Source organism: Saccopteryx leptura, chromosome 1 (assembly GCF_036850995.1).
Source record: "Saccopteryx leptura isolate mSacLep1 chromosome 1, mSacLep1_pri_phased_curated, whole genome shotgun sequence".
Classification (NCBI taxonomy): domain Eukaryota; kingdom Metazoa; phylum Chordata; class Mammalia; order Chiroptera; family Emballonuridae; genus Saccopteryx; species Saccopteryx leptura.
Window position 1 is genome coordinate 270,263,811 of NC_089503.1, and position 17,995 is coordinate 270,281,805.

At 37.4% G+C, this 17,995-nt stretch overlaps 1 protein-coding gene across 16 annotated transcripts in view; it reads left to right on the forward strand.

Annotated features, from left to right (window-relative positions):
* Window positions 1-17,995, forward strand: part of OBSCN (obscurin, cytoskeletal calmodulin and titin-interacting RhoGEF) — a 205,629-nt gene that overhangs the window by 54,004 nt on the left and 133,630 nt on the right. For all 16 annotated transcript variants that reach the window (XM_066353036.1, XM_066353059.1, XM_066353053.1 and 13 more), the window contains one exon: window positions 9,205-9,480. In XM_066353036.1, coding sequence (XP_066209133.1) covers window positions 9,205-9,480 — 276 coding nt within the window. The remainder of the gene's footprint in view (window positions 1-9,204; window positions 9,481-17,995) is intronic.

Genomic DNA, 17,995 nt, shown 5'->3' on the forward strand with positions numbered 1-17,995 from the left:
GTTAGTTCTTCTTTGAATATTTGGTAGAATTCACTTGTGAAGCTATTTGGCCCAGGACTTTTGTTTGTTGGGAGTTTTTTGATAACTGTTTTGATCTCATTTGGTGTAATCGGTCTGTTTAGGTTTTCTGATTCTTCCAGATTGATTTTTGGAAGATTGTATGTTTCAAGGAATTTGTCCATTTCATCTAGGTTGTCTAGTTTTTTGGCATACAGTTCTTCATAGTATTTTCTTACAATATTTTGTATTTCTGTTGTGTCAGTTGTTATTTCTCCCCTCTCATTTCTAATTTTATTTATTTGAGTCCTCTCTCTCTTTTTCTTGGTGAGTCTAGTTAAACGTTCATAAATCTTGTTTACCTTTTCAAAGAACCAGCTCCTAGTTTCATGGAACCTCTGTATTGTTTCTTTAGCCTCTATGTCATTTATTTTCACTCTGATATTTATTATTTTCTTCCTTCTACTACCTCTGGGCTTTACTTGCTGTTCTTTTTCAAATTCTTTTAGATGCAGGGTTAAGTTGTTTATTTGAGCTTTTTCTAGCTTCTTAAGGTATGCCTGTAGTGCTATGAACTTTTCTCTCAGTACTGCTTTTACTGTGTCCCATAAATTTTGAGTTGTTGTATGCTCATTATCATTTTTTTCTAGGAATTTTTAAATTTCTTCTTTGATCTCATTGTTAATCCATTTGTTATTTAACAACTTTTATTTAGTTTCATTCTGTCTGAGAATTTTTGAGTTTTTGTGTTTTGGTTGATTTCTTGTTTCATGCCATTGTGATCAGAGAAAGTGCTCGATATGATTTTAATCTTCTTAAATTTGTTGAGACCGCTTTTGCGCAGTAACATATGGGCTATCCTAGAGAATGTATAATACTATGAGCACTTGAAAAGAATGTATAATCTTCTGCTTTAGAGTGAAAGGTTCTGAAGATATCTATTAAATCAAGTTGATCTATTGTGTCCTTTAAGTCTGCTGTTTCTTTGTTAATTTTCTTTCTTGAGGATCTATCTAGTGATTAATGGGATATTGAAATCCTCTACTATTATAGTATCATTGTTGATATTGCCCTTTATATCCATCAAAGTCTGCTTTATATATTTATGTGCTTCTATATTAGATGCATAGATATTTATAATGGTTATATCTTCCTGTTGGATTGCTCCCTTTATCGTTATGTAGTGACCTTCTTTATCTCTTACTATAGTCCTTGTTTTAATGTCCATTTTGTCTGATATAAGTATTGCTACCCCAGCTTTTTTTTTCCATTTGCATTTGCATGAAATGTTTTTTTCCATCCTTTTACCTTTAAACTATGTGCATCTTTTGTTTTAAGGTGTGTCTCTTGTGGACAGCATATGTATGGGTCCTGTTTTCTTTTTTTTTTATAAATAAATTTTTATTAATTTTAATGGGGTGACATCAATAAATCAGGGTAAATATATTCAAAGAAAACATGTCCGGGTTATCTTGTCATTCAATTATGTTGCATACCCATCACACAAAGTCAGATTGTTCTCTGTCATCTTCTATCTAGTTTTTTTTTGTGCTCCTCCCCCTACTCTACCCCTCTTCCTCCTTCCCTGCCCCCCCTGTAACCACCACAGTCTTGTCTGTGTCTCTTAGTCTCGTTTTTATGTCCCACCAGTGTATGGAATCATGCAGTTTTTGTTTTTTTCTGATTTACTTATTTCACTTCGTATAATGTTATCAAGATCCCTCCATTTTGTTGTAAATGATCCGATGTCATCATTTCTTATGGCTGAGTAGTATTCCATAGTGTATATGTGCCACATCTTCTTTATCCAGTCATCTATTGACGGGCTTTTTGGTTGTTTCCATGTCCTGGCCACTGTGAACAATGCTGCAATAAACATGGGGCTGCATGTCTTTCCATATCAATGTTTCTGAGTTTTGGGGGTATATACTCAGTAGAGGGATTGCTGGGTCATAAGGTAGTTCTATTTTCAGTTTTTTGAGGAACCACCATACTTTCTTCCATAATGGTTGTACTACTTTACATTCCCACCAACAGTGTATGAGGGTTCCTTTTTCTCCACAGCCTCTCCAACATTTGCTATTACCTGTCTTGTTGATAGTAGCTAATCGAACAGGTGTGGGGTGGTATCTCATTGCAGTTTTGATTTGCATTTCTCTAATAACTAAAGAAGATGAGCATCTTTTCATATATCTGTTGGCCATTTGTATTTCTTCCTGGGAGAAGTGTCTGTTCATGTCCTCTTCCCATTTTTTTATTGGATTGTTTGTTTGTTTGTTGTTGAGTTTTATGAGTTCTTTGTATATTTTGGATATTAGGCACTTATCTGAGCTGTTGTTTGAAACTATCATTTCCCATTTAGTTGGCTGTCTGGTTTTTTTGTTATCAGTTTCTCTTGCTGAGCAAAACCTTTTTAGTCTGAGGTAGTCCCATTCATTTATCTTTGCCTTCACTTCTCTTGCCTTTGGAGTCAAATTCATAAAATGCTCTTTAAAACCCAGGTCCATGAGTTTAGTATCTATGTCTTCTTCTATGTACTTTACTGTTTCAGGTCTTTGATCCATTTTGAATTAATTTTAGTACACGGGGACAGGCTGTAGTTGAGTTTCATTCTTTTGCATGTGGCTTTCCAGTTTTCCCAGCACCATTTGTTGAAGAGGCTTTCTTTCCTCCATTGTGTGTTGTTGGCCCCTTTATTGAAAATTATTTGACCACATATATGTGGTTTTATTTCTGGACTTTCTATTCTGTTCCATTGGTCTGAGTGTCTATTTTTCTGCCAATACCATGCTGTTTTGATTGTCGTGGCCCTATAATATAGTTTGAAGTCAGCTATTGTAATGCTTCCAGCTTCATTCTTTTTCCTTAGGATTGCTTTGGCTATTTGGGGTTTTTTATAGTTTCATATAAATCTGATGATTTTTTGTTCCATTTCTTTAAAAATGTCATCGGAATTTTGATGGGAATTGCATTAAATTTATAAATTGCTTTGGGTAATATGGCCATTTTTATTATATTTATTCTTCCTATCCAAGAACAAGGAATATTTTTCTATCACAATTGTATCTTTTTTGATTTCCCTTAACAATGCTTTGTAGTTTTCATTATATAGGTCCTTTACATTCTTTGTTATGTTTATTCCTAGGTATTTTATTTTTTTGTTGCAATTGTGAAGGGGATTATTTTTTTGAGTTTGTTTTCTAATATTTCATTGTTGGCATATAGAAAGGCTATGGACTTTTGTATATTAATTTTGTATCCTGCGACCTTACTGTATTGGTTTATTGTTTCTAGTAATCTTTTCTTGGAGTCTTTAGGGTTTTCGATGTATAGAATCATATCATCTGCAAAAAGTGATACCTTTACTTCTTCTTTTTTGATATGGATGCCTTTTATTTCTTTGTCTTGTCTGATAGCTCTGGACAGAACTTCTAGGAGCACATTAAATAAGAGTGGAGAGAGTGGACAGCCCTGTCTTGTTCCTGATTTACGGGGGAAAGTCCTCAGTTTTATGCCATTTAATATGATATTGGCTGATGGTTTATCATATATGGCCTTTATCATGTTGAGATACTTTCCTCCTATACCCATTTTGTTGAGTGTCTTAAACATAAAATTGTGTTGTATTTTATCAAAGGCCTTTTCTGCATCTATTGATAAGATCATGTGGTTTTTGTTCTTTTGTTGATATGGTGTATTACGTTAACCGTTTTACGTATGTTGAACCATCCTTAAGATTCTGGGATGAATCTCACTTGATCATGATGTATTATTTTTTTAATATGTTATTGTATTTGATTTTCTAGTATTTTGTTTAGTATTTTAGCATCTGTATTCATTAGATGGTTTGTAGTGTTTTTTTTTTGTGTGCCGTCCTTGCCAAGTTTTGATATGAGGGTTATGTTGACCTCATAAAATGTGTTTGGAAGTATTGCTTCTTCAATTTTTTGGAAGACTTTGAGTAGAATAGGAACCAAGTCTTCTTTGAATGTTTGATAGAATTCACTAGTATAACCATCTGGGCCTGGACTTTTATTTTGGGGGAGGTTTTTAATAGTTTTTCTATTTCCTCCCTGCTAATTGGTCTGTTTTGGTTTTCTGCTTCTTCATGACTCAGTCTAGGAAGGTTGTATTATTCTAGGAATTTATCCATTTCTTCTAGATTGTTGAATTTGGTGGCATGTAGTTTTTTGTACTATTCTACACTAATTCTTTGTATATCTAAGATGTCTGTGGTGATTTCTACCTTTCATTTTGGATTTTGTTTATTTGAGTTCTTTCTCTTTTTTTCTTGGTGAGTCTTGCCAAGGGTTTGTGAATTTTGTTGATCTTTTCAAAGAACCAGCTCCTTGTTTTATTAATTTTTTCTATAGTTTTTCTATTCTCCATTTCATTTATTTCTGCTCTAATTTTTATTATTTTCTTTCTTCGGCTGGTTTCAGGTTGTCTTTGTTCTTCTTTTTCTAGTTCCTTAAGGTGTGAAGTTAAGTGGTTTACTTGGGCTCTCTCTTGTTTGTTCATATAGGCCTGAAGTGATATGAACTTCTCTCTTATTACTGCTTTTGCTGCATCCCAGAAATTCTGATATGTCGTACTGTCATTTTCATTTGTCTGTATATATCTTGATCTCTGCGCTTATTTCTTCTTTGACCCATTCATTTTTTAAAAATATGTTGTTTAGTTTCCACATTTTGCAGGGTTTTTTCCCCTGTGTTTTGCAGTTGAATTCTAGTTTCAAAGCTTTATGATCAGAAAATATGCTTGGTACAATTTTCATTTTTCTGAATTTGCTGATGTTATTTTTGTGGCCCAACATATGGTCACTTCTTGAGAATGTTCCATGTACACTAGAGGAAAATGTATACTCTTTTGCTTTGGGATGAAGTGTCCTGTAGGTGTCTATCATATCCAGGTGCTCTAGTGTTTTGTTTAAGGCCAATATATCTTTATTGATTTTCTGTTTGGATGAACGATCTAGAGCCATCAGCGGTGTATTGAGGTCTCTAAGTATGATTGTATTTTTGTCAGTTTTTGTTTTTAGGTCAATAAGTAGCCGTCTTATACATTTTGGTGCTCCTTGGTTTGGTGCATATATATTAAGAATTGTTAGGTCTTCTTTATTCAGTGCTTCCTTAATCATTATGAAATGACCGTTTTTGTCTCTGAGTACTTTTGCTGTCTTGTAGTCAGCATTATTAGGTATGAGTATTGCTACACCTGCCTTTTTTTGGATGTTATTTGCTTGGAGTATGGTTTTCCAGCCTTTCACTTTGAATTTGTTTTTATGCTTGTTTCTTAGATGTGTTTCTTGTAGGCAGCATACAGTGGAATTTTCTTTTTTAATCCATTCTGCTACTCTGTGTCTTTTTACTGGTGAGTTTAGTCCATTTACATTTAGTGTAATTATTGACACTTGTGAGTTCCCTATTGCCATTTTATAAATTCCTTTCTGTTTTGTATCTTGTTTGATTCTTCTCTTTTGTTTTTCTATCATTTGTTTTTGTTTGTTTGTATTCCATACATCTTTTCTCTGTTGCTACCCTTTTTAAGTCATGTGCTTCTGTGGTGGTTTTTTCAAGGGTGGTAACCATTAAGTAATGAAAAGGGTACCTACCATATTCATTGTAGTACCCTATCTTATGGGTGTTTCTGCACTCCATCATCCTTTGCTACTGTTAATCTTCGTCCTCTCCCCTTTTTTTTTGTTTTTGTTGTCACAGTTTAAATTTGGTTTTATTGTGTTCTTGGTGGAGCTTTTACTTGTGGTTTTCTTTTGTTTTGTTCTTTGTATCTGGTTGGAAAACTTTCTTTAGTATTTCCTGGAGTGGGGGTTTTCTGATGATAAATTCCCTCATCTTTTCTGTATTTGTGAATGTTCTTATTTCTCTTTCATATTTGAAGGATAGCTTTGATGGGTATAGTATTCTTGGCTGAAAGTTCCTCTCTTTCAGGACTTTAAATATTGGGGTCCACTCTCTTCTAGCTTGTTGAGTTTCTGCTGAGAAATCTGATGATAATCTAATAGGCCTTTCTTTATATGTTGTATTCTTCTCCTCCCTGGTTACCTTGATAAGTTTTTTTCTTTGTCGTTGGTTTGTGCCAATTTCATTATGATGTGCCTTGGAGTACGTTTGTTTTGGTTTAGAAAACTCGATGTTCTGTTTGCTTCTTGAATTTGAGGCTTTAGTTCTTTCCACAGGCTTGGGAAGTTCTCGTCTATTATTTGTTTGAATATATTCTCCATTCCATTTTCTCTCTCTTCTCTCTCTGATATACCTATTATTCTTATGTTATTCTTTTTGATAGAGTCAGACAATTCCTGTAGGGCTTTCTCATTTTTTTAAAAAAATTTTTGAGTCTCTCTCTTTTTCTCTTTGTTGTGCCTCAAGTTGCTTGTCTTCTTTGTCACTAATCCTACCTTCTTTCTGGCCTGTTCTATTATCTAAGCTTCTTACCTCATTTTTTAGTTCATGAATTGAGTTTTTCATGTTTGATTTATGTTTATAGTTTCAATTTCCTTGGTAATATATTTGTGTTCATTGAGTTGTTTTCTGAGTCCCTAAATTGCCTTTCTGTGTTTTTTTTGTATATTTCTGAGTATTTTTAGGATTTCTATTTTAAATTCTGTCATTTAGCTCCAAGGTTTTCAATATATTAAATTTTTTCTCCATAGATTTTTCCACATCTATCTGTGCTTCTTCTCTATCTTTTGTATTCATGATATTTGATTTCTTTTTTCTTAATGACATCTGAGGGTGGTCTTGTTGATAGCACTTCATTTTCAGTGTGTGGGACTCCCAGATGCTCCAAGGATCGATTTTTCTGTCTCTGGTTGATGAACTTGTTGAAATTTTGTGGATATTTGTTGGTCGCTCTCCTCACGGCGCCATTTCTCTCGGATCCTGTTTTCTTATCCATGCAGCTACACTATGTCTTTTGATTGGATCATGTAATCCATTCACATTTAAGGTTATTATTGATTTGTAGTTGTTTATTGCTATTTTATTCTTTAAAGCTGTATTCATTTTTTACTATAGTCTTTTCCCACTTTGATCTGTTTACAACAGGCCCCTTAACATTTCCTGCAGCATTGTTTTGGTTGTAATGAATTCCTTCTTTTTTTTTTTTTTTTATCTGGGAAGCTTTTTATTTCTCCTTCAATTTTAAACAATAGCCTTGCTGGATAAAATTGTCTTGATTGTAGGTTCTTGTTCTGCATTACTTTGAATATTTCTTGCCATTTCCTTCCAGCCTCAAGTGTTACTTTTGAGAAGCTGGATGTCATCCTTATGGGGGCTCCTTTGTAGGTGATAGCTTTTTTTCCTCTTGCAGCTTTTAATATTTTCTCTTTATCACTTAGCTTTGGTATTTTAATTATGATGTGTCTTGGTGTAGGTTTCTTTGGGTTTCTCTTTAATGGAGTTCTCTGTGCTTCTTGAACTTGTGAGAGTTATTTCTGCTTTAATTTAGGGAAGTTTTCAGCTATGATTTTTATTTTTCAGCTATGATTTGATTGAACAAAGTCTCTATCTTTTGTTCTTTCTCTTCTTCAAGAACCCCTATGATGCTGATGTTATTTCTCTTCATGTTGTTACAGAGCTAAGAATTTCCTCAGACTTTTTGAGTCTCTTCTTTTTTCTTCTCTGCTTTCTTGCCTTCATTCAAGTTGTCCTCCAACACGCTGATTTGATCCTCAGCTCTATCCATTCTGTTTTTAATTCATTCCATTGTGGTCTTCATTTCTGATATTGTATTTGTCATCTCCAACTGATTCTTTTTTAATATTTTAATATCCTTTTTTATACTTGCTATTTATTTAGGTGTTTGTAATGACCATCTATTGTTGTTCTAAGATCCCTAAGCATCCTTACAATCATTATTTTGAACTCTGCATCTGGAAGTTTGGTTATTTCCATATCACTCAGTTCACCTCCTGATTGTTTCTCTTGTGGTTTCATTTGGATTGCACTTCTTTGTCTTTTCATTATGTCTGTGTGTTTGGGTGTTTTGTTTGTAGAGCTGGTTGAGTCTAGGCGTGGTGTTGTCTACCTCCAGTTTTCAATTGTGTTATTTTTAGGTCTTCTTGAGTTTTGGCATCAGCTATTTGTAATCCACTTTCAAATTTGGGCTGCTTTAAAATCTTGATTTGTTTGTTTTCTTAACAAGTGATAGTCTTGTTTACTGATCTCAGCAGGAGGCTTCCTTGAAACTGTATCCAGGAATGCTGTGGGTGTAACCTGAGACTCTGAAGGCCTATTTTATCAGTTAATCTCTCTGGGGCAGGGTGGTTTCTCAGCTTCAGTAGGGGGAGGTGTATCTCAGATCTCCACGGAGACCTGAGTTACTGCCCCTCCTCCCCACTTCTTTTTTTCAGCTGTGTCTTGTTGCACTGATTGGAACTGGAGAGATGTCTGGAGATCTGTGATCCAGAAGCAATTTAGTCTTTTGTTTTGTGGAAGGATCAGTCCCTCCCCCAGCTATGGCCACCTCCAGCACTGGATGAGTCAGCTTTTTAGGTTGTTTCCTGCATTTCTCTGCCCCTTACCATCTGTTCCTCTCTCTCCCCTTTTTTCTTGGAAGACAAGCTGGTCCTTTCAACACATCTTGCTCCCTTGTGGCCAGGCTAGTGGCTGTGAGCAGTATTTTCTCTCATTTCCCTGGAGTGAGAGCTGCTCTGGGCTCTCAGCCTCACCCCCCCCCATTCCTGTTAGCAGGGGAGATTCAGGCGCTCCCTACCAGGTTTGTTGTAGCTTCTTTTTTGCTCTTTGGTTTTTTAAAAAATTTTATTTATTCATTTTAGAGAGGAGAGATAGAGAGGAGAGAGAGACAGAGAGAAAGGGGGAGGAGCTTGAAGCATCAACTCCCATATGTGCCTTGACCAGGCAAGCCCAGGGTTTCGAACTGGTGACCTCAGCATTTCCAGGTCGACGCTTTATCTACTGTGCCACCACAGGTCAGGTGCTCCTTGGTTTTTGAGAGCTGTTCTTGTAGTCCAGAGTTGGTTTTTCACGCTGATTGTTCCTAATTTGATTTGTATTCCAGTTTGGTGATGAGAGCTGGGATTCTGTGCATCTGCTTACTCCCCTGCCATCTTCAGGTTCCAAAGTTCCCAGTCTTCCTGCCTCCTTATTTATTCGTTCTTTCCACAGTCCTGTTCTGCTGACTTAGATGAAGTCTTTCATCCTGTATGTCTCTTTCTGTTTTCAGAGCCCGTGGCAATGTTTGCCAAGAAACAGCCAACACACAATCAGGTGCAGGCTGTGGCGGGGACCAATGCCATGCTGAGCTGCGAGGTGGCCAAGGCGCAGACACAGGTGATGTGGTATAAGGATGACAAGAAGCTGAGTGGGAGCTCGAAAGTGCACATGGAGGCCACAGGATGCAGCCGGCAGCTGGTGCTGCAGCAGGCGGGGAAGGCAGACAGCGGGGAGTACAGCTGTGAGGCTGGTGGCCAGAGGGTCACCTTCCACCTGGATGTCACAGGTCAGTTCTTTGGAGTACTGACTTATTCTTGTTTGGTGATGATCAGTCAGTTACATTACAGACCATAAACCCTGGTGCTCTCATTAGACTTCATAGATATTTGTGGACAAGTGAAACACAATGGACTGAGTGTACGGAAGGGAGGGGCTTCCTGTTCCCCTTTAGTCCTGCTTCGAACAGTTGTGTATCATTGTGCATTATGGGTGCCTTTCCAGAACCCTTGTCATATTTCTGGTGGCCAGGACCGTGGCTCTGCTGGGTGCTTGAATTCTAGGCATCTCAAGTGTGGATTTTGTGACTGCATTTTCTTTCTTTTTTAAATTTAATTTTTAAATTAATTTTAATTTATTGAGTTAACATGGATTAAAGTGTCTCACTCAGTATAACACCTCCCTACCATGTTCCTTCCTTATACCCTTTTTGCCCTCCACCCCCTAACTCTCCCTCCCCTTTCCCTTTGGGATTAGCTGTCCTGTTGTATCTATGTGTTATTTATATATAATATCACTAATCTCTTCACCTTCTCTGATCTTGTCCTTTCATCCTCCTTCCCTTTAACAGCTGTCCCTCTGCACCCTGTGACCCAGCCTCTGCCTCTATTTCATTCTTCAGTTCACCATGTTCATTATATTTCATATATAAGTGAGATCAAATGTTTTCCTTTCTCTGCCTGGCTTATTTCACTTAGCATAGTAATTTTCATGTCCACCCATACCATCGCAAAAAATAAAAGATTTCCTTCTTTTTCAAAGCTGCATAGTATTCCATTGTGTATATGTACCATATAGCTTTCTAATCCACTTGTACACTGATGGACACTTGGGCTGTGTCCAGATCTTGGCTATTGTAAACAATGCTGCAGTAAACATGGGGTTCATATCTTCTTTTGAATCAGTGTTTTGTTGTTCTTAGGATGTATTCGTAGAAGTGGGATAGCTGGGTCAAAAGGCAGTTCCATTTTTAATTTTTTGAGGAAACACCTTACTGTTTCCCACATTGGCTGCACAGGTCTGCATTTCCACCAGCAGTGCAGGAGGGTTCCCTTTTCTCCACATCCTCGCCAGTACTTATCATGTGTTGTTTTGTTAATGAGTGCCATTCTGACTAGTGTGAGGTGATATCTCATTGTGGTTTTAATTTGCATTTCTCTAATGATTAGTGATGTTGAACATTTTTTCATCTGTCTATTGGCCATGTGTATGTCCTCTTTGGACAAGTGTCTATTTATTTCTTTTGCCCATTTTTTTATTGGATTTTCTTCCTGGTGTTGAGTTTTACAAGTTCTTTATAAATTTTAGTTATTAACCTTTTATCAGACCTATTTTTGAATATGTTCTCCCATTGTGTGGTTTGTCTTTTCATTCTGTTCATATTGTCTTTAGCTGTACAAAAGCTTTTTAGTTTGATATAGTCCCATTTGTTTATCCTGTTTTTTATTTCACTTGCCATGGAGATAAATTAGTAAATATATTGCTGTGAGAGATGTTGGGGAGCTTGCTGCCTATGTTATCTTCTAAGATGCTTATGGTTTCACAACTTACATTTGAACCTTTTATCCATTTTGAGTTTATTTTTGTAAATGATGTAAGTTGGTGGTCTAGTTTCATTTTTTTGCAGGTAGCTGTCCAATTTTCCCAACAGCATTTATTTAAGATATTGTTTTTACTTCATTGTATACTCTTACTTCCTTTGTTAAATATCAATTATTCATAAAGGTGTGGTTTTATTTCTGGTTTCTCTGTTCTGTTCCGTTGATCTGTATGCCTGTTCTTATGCCAGTACAAAGCTGTTTTGGGTACAATGGCCTTGTAGAATAACTTGATATCAGGAAGTGTGATACCTCCCACTTTATTCTTCTTTTTCAATATTGCCGATGCTATTCATGTTCTTTTTTGGTTCCATATAAATTTTTGGAATATTTGTTCTATATCTTTAAAGTATGTCATTGGTATTTTAATTGGTATTGCATTGAATTTATAAATTGCTTTGGGTAATATAGACATTTTAATGTTTATTCTTTCTAACCACAAACATGGTATATGCTTCCACTTGTTTGTATCTTCCTTGATTTCTTTTATTAATGTTTTATTATTTTTTGAGTACAAGTCTTAACCTTCTTGGTTAAGTTTACTCCTAGGTACTTTATTATTATTATTATTTTTCAATAGTGAAGGGGGTTGTTTCCTTAATTTCTTTTTCTGACAGTTCATTGTTGGTATATAAAAATGCCTCTGATTTCTGTGTATTAATTTTATACCCTGTCACTTTGTCGAATTTATCAGGTCAAGTAGTTTTTTGACTTAGACTTTAGGGTTTTCTATATACAGTATCATATCATCTACAAATAATGATAGTTTTACTTCTATTCCAATTTGGATACTTTTTATTTCTTCTTTTTTTTATTTTTATTTCTTCTTCTTGTCTGATTGCTGTGGCTAGGACTTCCAGTACTATGTTGAATAAGAGTGGTGAAAGGGGGCACCCCTGTCTTGTTCCTGATCTTAGGGATGCTTTTAATTTTTGCTCATTGATTAAGATCTTGGCAGAGGGTTTGCCATAGATGGCTTTTACCGTGTTGAGGTATGTTTTCTGTATTCCTACTTTACTGAGAGTTTTGATCACAAATGGGTATAGATTTTTATCAAATACTTTTTCTGCATCTATTGAAATTATCATGTGGTTTGTCTCCTTCGTTTTGTTTATGTGGTTAATCACATTGATTGATATACAAATATTGTACCATCCTTGCCTCCCCAGAATGAATCTCACTTGATCATGATGTATGATTTTTGTAATATATTGTTGGATCCGGTTTGCTAATATTTTGTTGAGGATTTTAGCATCTAAATTCATCAGGGATATTGGCCTATAATTTTCTTTCTTTGTGTTGTCTTTGCCTGGTTTTAAAATCAGAATTATGCTTGCCTCATAAAAGGAGCTTGGAAGTCTTCCTTCCTCTTGAGTTTTTTGAAATAGCTTGAGAAGGATAGGAGTTAGTTCCTCTTTGAATATTTGGTAGAATTCACTTGTGAAGCCATCAGGCCCAGGACTTTTCTTTTTGGGGAGTTTTTGATAACGGTTTCAATCTCATTTCTTGTAATTGGTCTGTTTATGTTTTCTGATTCTTCCAGGTTAATTTTTGGAAGATTATATGTTTTAAGGAATTTGTCCATTTCATCTAGGTTGTCTAGTTTTTTTGTGTACTGTTCTTCATAGTATTTTCTTACAATATTTTGTATTTCTATGTGTTAGTTGTTATTTCTTCACTCTCATTTCTAATTTGATTTATTTGAGTCCTCTCTCTTTTTTTCTTGGTGAGTCTGGTTAAACAGGACCATTGATCCTGTTTACCTTTCCAAAGAACCAGCTCCTGGTTTCATTGATCCTCTGTATTGTTTCTTTAGCCTCTATGTCATTTATTTGCACTCTGATCTTTATTATTTTTTTCCTTCTACTAGATCTGGACTTTACTTGCTGTTTTTTTTCTAGTTCTTTTAGATGTAGGGTCAGGTTGTTTATTTGAGTATTTTCTAGCTTCTTGAGGGATGCCTGTAATGCTATGAACTTTCCCTGTAAAGCTAAGAACTGCTTTTGCTGTGTCCCATAAATTTTGTGTTGATGTATCCTCATTATCGTTCGTTTCTAGGAATTTTTAAATTTCTTCTTTGATCTCATTGTTTACCCATTCGTTATTTAATAACATGCTATTCAGTTTCCAAGTGTTTGAGTATTTTTCAGTTTTTCTGTTGTGGTTGATTTTTAGTTTCATACCATTGAGATCGGAGAAAGTGCTCGATATGATTTCAATCTTCTTAAATTTGTTGAGACCGCCTTTGTGCCCTAACATGTGGTCTATTCTAGAGAATGTGCAATGAGCACTTGAAAAGAATGTATATTCTGCTGTTTTATGGTGAAAGCTTCTGAAGATATCTATTCAATCGAGTTGATCTAGTATGTCCTTTAAGTATGCCTTTTCTTTGTTAATTCTCTTTTTTGAGGATCTATCTAATGATGTTAGTGGGGTATTGAAATCCCCTACTATTATGGTATTGCTGTTGATCTTGCCCTTTAAATCCATCAAAGTCTGCTTTATATATTTTGGTTCTCCTATATTAGGTGTGTAGATATTTATAACGGTTATGTCTTTCTGTTGAATTGCTCCCTTTATCATTATGTAGTGACCTTCTTTATCTCTTAGTATAGTCTTTGTTTTAATGTCCATTGTGTCTGATATAAGTATTGCTACCCCAGCTTTTTTTTCATTTCCATTTGCGTGAAATATTTTTTCCATCCTTTTATCTTCAGTCTATGTGCATCTTTTGTTTTAAGGTGTGTCTCTTGTAGATATTATATGTATGGGTCTTGTTTTCTTATCCACGCAGCTACCCTATGTCTTTTGATTGCATCATTTTATCCATTTACATTTAAGGTTATTACTGATATGTAATTATTTATTGCCATTTTATTCTTTAAAACAGTATTCCTCTTTTCCTACGTTCTTTTTCTCCTTTGATCTGTTTATGACAAGCCCCATAGCATTTCTTGAATGCCTTGGTTTGGTTGTAGTGAATTCCTTGAGTTTTTTTTGTTTGTCTGGAAAGCCTTTTATTTCTCCTTCAATTTTAAATGATAGCATTGCTGTATAAAGTAGTCTTGGTTGTAGGCTCTTGTTCTACATTACTTTGAATATTTCTTGCCATTCCCTTCTGGCCTCAAGTGTTTTTGTGAGAAGTCAGAAGTCATTCTTATGGGGGCTCCTCTGTAGGTGATCGTCTTTTCTTCTATAGCAGCTTTTAATATTTTCTCTTTATCATTTAGCTTTGGTATTTTAATTATGATGTGTCTCGGTGTTGATTTCTTTGGGTTTCTCTTTAATGGAGTTCTCTGTGCTTATTGAACATGTGAGATGTTTTTCTGCCTTAATTGAGGGAAGTTTTCAGCTATGATATGCTTGAAAAAAGTCTCTATCCCTTGTTCTTTCTCTTCTTCTTCAGGAACCCCTATGATGCGGGTTTTATTTCTCTTCATATTGTCACAGAGCTTTCTTAGAGTTTCCTCAGACTTTTTGAGTCCCCTTTTTTTTTCTGCTCTGCTTCCATGCCTTTATTTATCGTGTCTTCTAAGTCGCTGATTCGATTCTCAGCTTCACCCATTCTGCTTTTAATTCCTTCCATGTGTTCTTCATTTCTGATATTGTATTTGTCATTTCTGACTGATTCTTTTTTATTATTTCAATGTCCTTTTTTATATTTGCTATCTCTTTATTTAGGTGTTTGTAATGACCATCTATTGTTATTCTAATATCTTTGAGCATCCTAACAATCATTATTTTAAACTCTGCATCTGGTCATTTGGTTATATCTGATTCATTCATGTCCTTTTCTGGGGATTTCTCTTGATTCATTTATGTTGCATTTCTCTGCCTTCTCATTTTTTTTGTGTAAAGGAAGGTTTTGGCTCCTGGAGTCTACTGGATGTGGCCTCTGTTCCCTAGGTATGGTCTGTGTGCAGGCCCGCCACCCCCTTTGCTTTTGCTGCCTGGGGCATTTGGGTATGGATGTTCCGGATGCCTTCCCACTGGGGCTGTCGCTGTGGTTTCCTTCTCTCTTTCATGGGAGTGGCTGTGATCAGGTGCTCATGTGTACATGTTTGGTGACCTTGGCCTTTGCCCCGCCCCCATGGGTGGCGTTATGCTCGGCCCTGAAGGCAGTGGCGAGCAGCTTTGCTCAGCTGCCGGTCTCCTCCTTTTTCTGGGCTTTCGCCCCGCCCTTGCAGAAGGAGCCCATTCATGGGACGGCTGCAAGCCTTGGCTCCACAGGCCAGGCGGGACTGCATGGCCACGCTCAATAGCGGGACTCTGCCTGTTCTGGGTTTTTGGCTCCACCCCCGCAAGAGGAGCTGGATCCCAAGACAAGCCACAAGCCTGGGTTCTGTGTATGGGGCAAGGCTGTGCCCTTTCTCAAGGGCTGGTCTCCACCCCTTCCGGGGTTCTCACCCTTCTCCCGCAGACTGGATTATAGGCTGCCTGCAGCTGGGCTTGACCACTTTGGCATGTCCCCTCATCCCCAGCCGGGCAAGACTGAGCTTACACCTGGGCCCAGTGGTGGCCAGCCGGCTTCTGCCCTTGCTGACAGAACCGCCCTTTCACATTCCACCGCCACCTGCCCTCTGGTGAGCCCTCAGCTGTGTGGGGTGTGGATGTTTCAGCTCAGACCCTAACACTCACTACTGTAATCTTGAAAGCTCCCTCCTTCAAGATACTGTGCTCTGAGTGCCGCAGGAGAGCTTTTTTGGCTGGTGTCCTGCTTCCCTTTGCTGGTATTGCTGTTTCCAGGGGAAATATTCACTTCAGATTTGGGGAGTGACTCATCCCAGGGGTTAGGGTGGCTGTCTCCCCAAATGTTTCTCTATGTGTCTCCTAGATTACACTTTCTTCCTGCTACTCTTGTACTCTCCTCTCTCCCCATCCCCTGGAGCCCTGAGTGAATGGTTGTGAGAGAGATGTTCTGCGCGGTCCCTTTAAGAAGAATCCTGGGTCTGAGAAATCAGTCTTCTCACAAACAGTATCCTGACTTGTTTCCAGCTAAATACTGTCCATACGCCTCTTCTATGCTTTTGGGGCTTTAGGCTGGGGCTTTATTCCTGGGGCTCAAGACCCTCCCCTTTTTGCTAAACTAACTTCCCGCCCTGCAAGTCTTTCCCGGCCGTTCGCTCTGGGGAGCTGGGCAGCCCTCCACGTTTCCACTTTTCCTACCTGTCTCGGTGTGGCTTCTTCAGTGTTCCTTGGTTGAAGAGTCCCCTTAGTTTAGTCCAAAGTTGGTTTTTCCAGATGATAGTTCTTAAAATTAGTTTGTAATTTATGTTGGTTCTGGGAGGTGGATGTTGGTACGTCTGCCTACTACAGCACCATCTTGTCTTCTCCTGAATATTTCTTGCCAGTCTTTCTGGTCTTAAGTGCTTCTGTTGAGAAGTCAGATGTTAGCCTTATGAGGGCTTCTTTGTAAGTAATTGATTGCTTTTCTCTTGCACCTTTTAGCATTCTTTCTTTGTCTCTTAACTTTGGCATTTTAATTATGAAGTGTCTTCATGTGGTCCTCTATGGTTTCCTCTTTAATGAGAGGGACTTTCTGTGCTTCTTGGACTTGTGTGACTTTTTCCTTCATCGACTTAGGGATGTTTTCAGCTATGATTTTTTCAAACAGATTCTCTATCCCTTCAGGAACCCCTATAATGCAGATGTTGTTTCTCTTCATGTTGCATAGAGCTCTCTTAGAGTTTCCTCAGTCTTTTTGAGCCTCTTTTCTTTTTGCTGCTTTGCTTTTGTTTTTTTATTTATCTTGTCATCTAAATTGCTGATTTAATCTTCTGCTTCACCCAGCCTGCTATTGTTTTTTTCTAGTGCAATCTTCATTTCTGATACTGTACTTGTCATTTCTGACTGGTTCTTTTTTATGATTTTAATGTCCTTTTTTAATTTTTTTTTATTTTTTACAGAGACAGAGAGAGAGAGTCAGAGAGAGGGACAGACAGAGACAGACAGACAGGAAGGGAGAGAGATGAGAAGCATCAATCATCAGTTTTTCACCGTGACACCTTAGTTGTTCATCAATTGCTTTCTCATACGTGCCTTGACTGCGGGCCTTCAGCAGACGGCGTAACCCCTTGCTCAAGCCAGTGACCTTGGGTGCAAGCTGGTGAGCCTCACTCAAACCAGATGAGCCCACACTCAAGCTGGTGACCTCGGGGTCTCAAACCTGGGTCCTCTGCATCCCAGTCCGATGCTCTATCCACTGCGCCACTATCTGGTCAGGCTTAATGATCTTTTTGAAGCCTGTTATGTCTTTGTTTAGGTACTCATTGTGACTATTGATTGTTGCTCTAAGATGCTTGAGCATCCTAAAAATAATTATTTTAACTCTCCATCTGGTAGTTTGGTTTCCTCTGTTTCATTTAGTTCTCTTTCTGGGGATTTCTCTTGTTGATTTATTAGGGTCATATTTCTTTTTCTGCCTGTTTTGTCCGTATATTAGGTAGCACTGTCTGACATTGAAATTTGTTGTGGTGTTTTTATAATGAAAATGGCCTCAGTGGTATTTATTTCGAGACCACCTGATTTTCTTGCTCTAGAAGTTCTTCTTGATTGTTGTATTTCCCTCCTGTTATATGTGAGTATTGAAGTTTCTTTTTTAGTTGGTGTGGTTATTCCTCAGGCTGGCTGGCTCTAAGGGTCAACCTTGATTAGACACTGTGCTGTGTCTGTCCTGTTTGGCGTATTTATTCTCCATAGTGTCTGGTGCCTGCTGGACTTCTCCTTTGTGTGTGCTGCTTGTGTAGTTAGCTGAGTCTAGGGTTTGTGCTATCTGCCACCCACTACTGGATGTGTGTCTTCCTGGGTTGGCATAAGCCATTGTTTGTAATCTTCTCTGGGCTACTTGTTTGCAGCTACAACTCTGTTCACTGTTTGTGTCAACATTTCCTGTGCCTGGGTATTTTGTGTGGGGTCACTTTGTATATA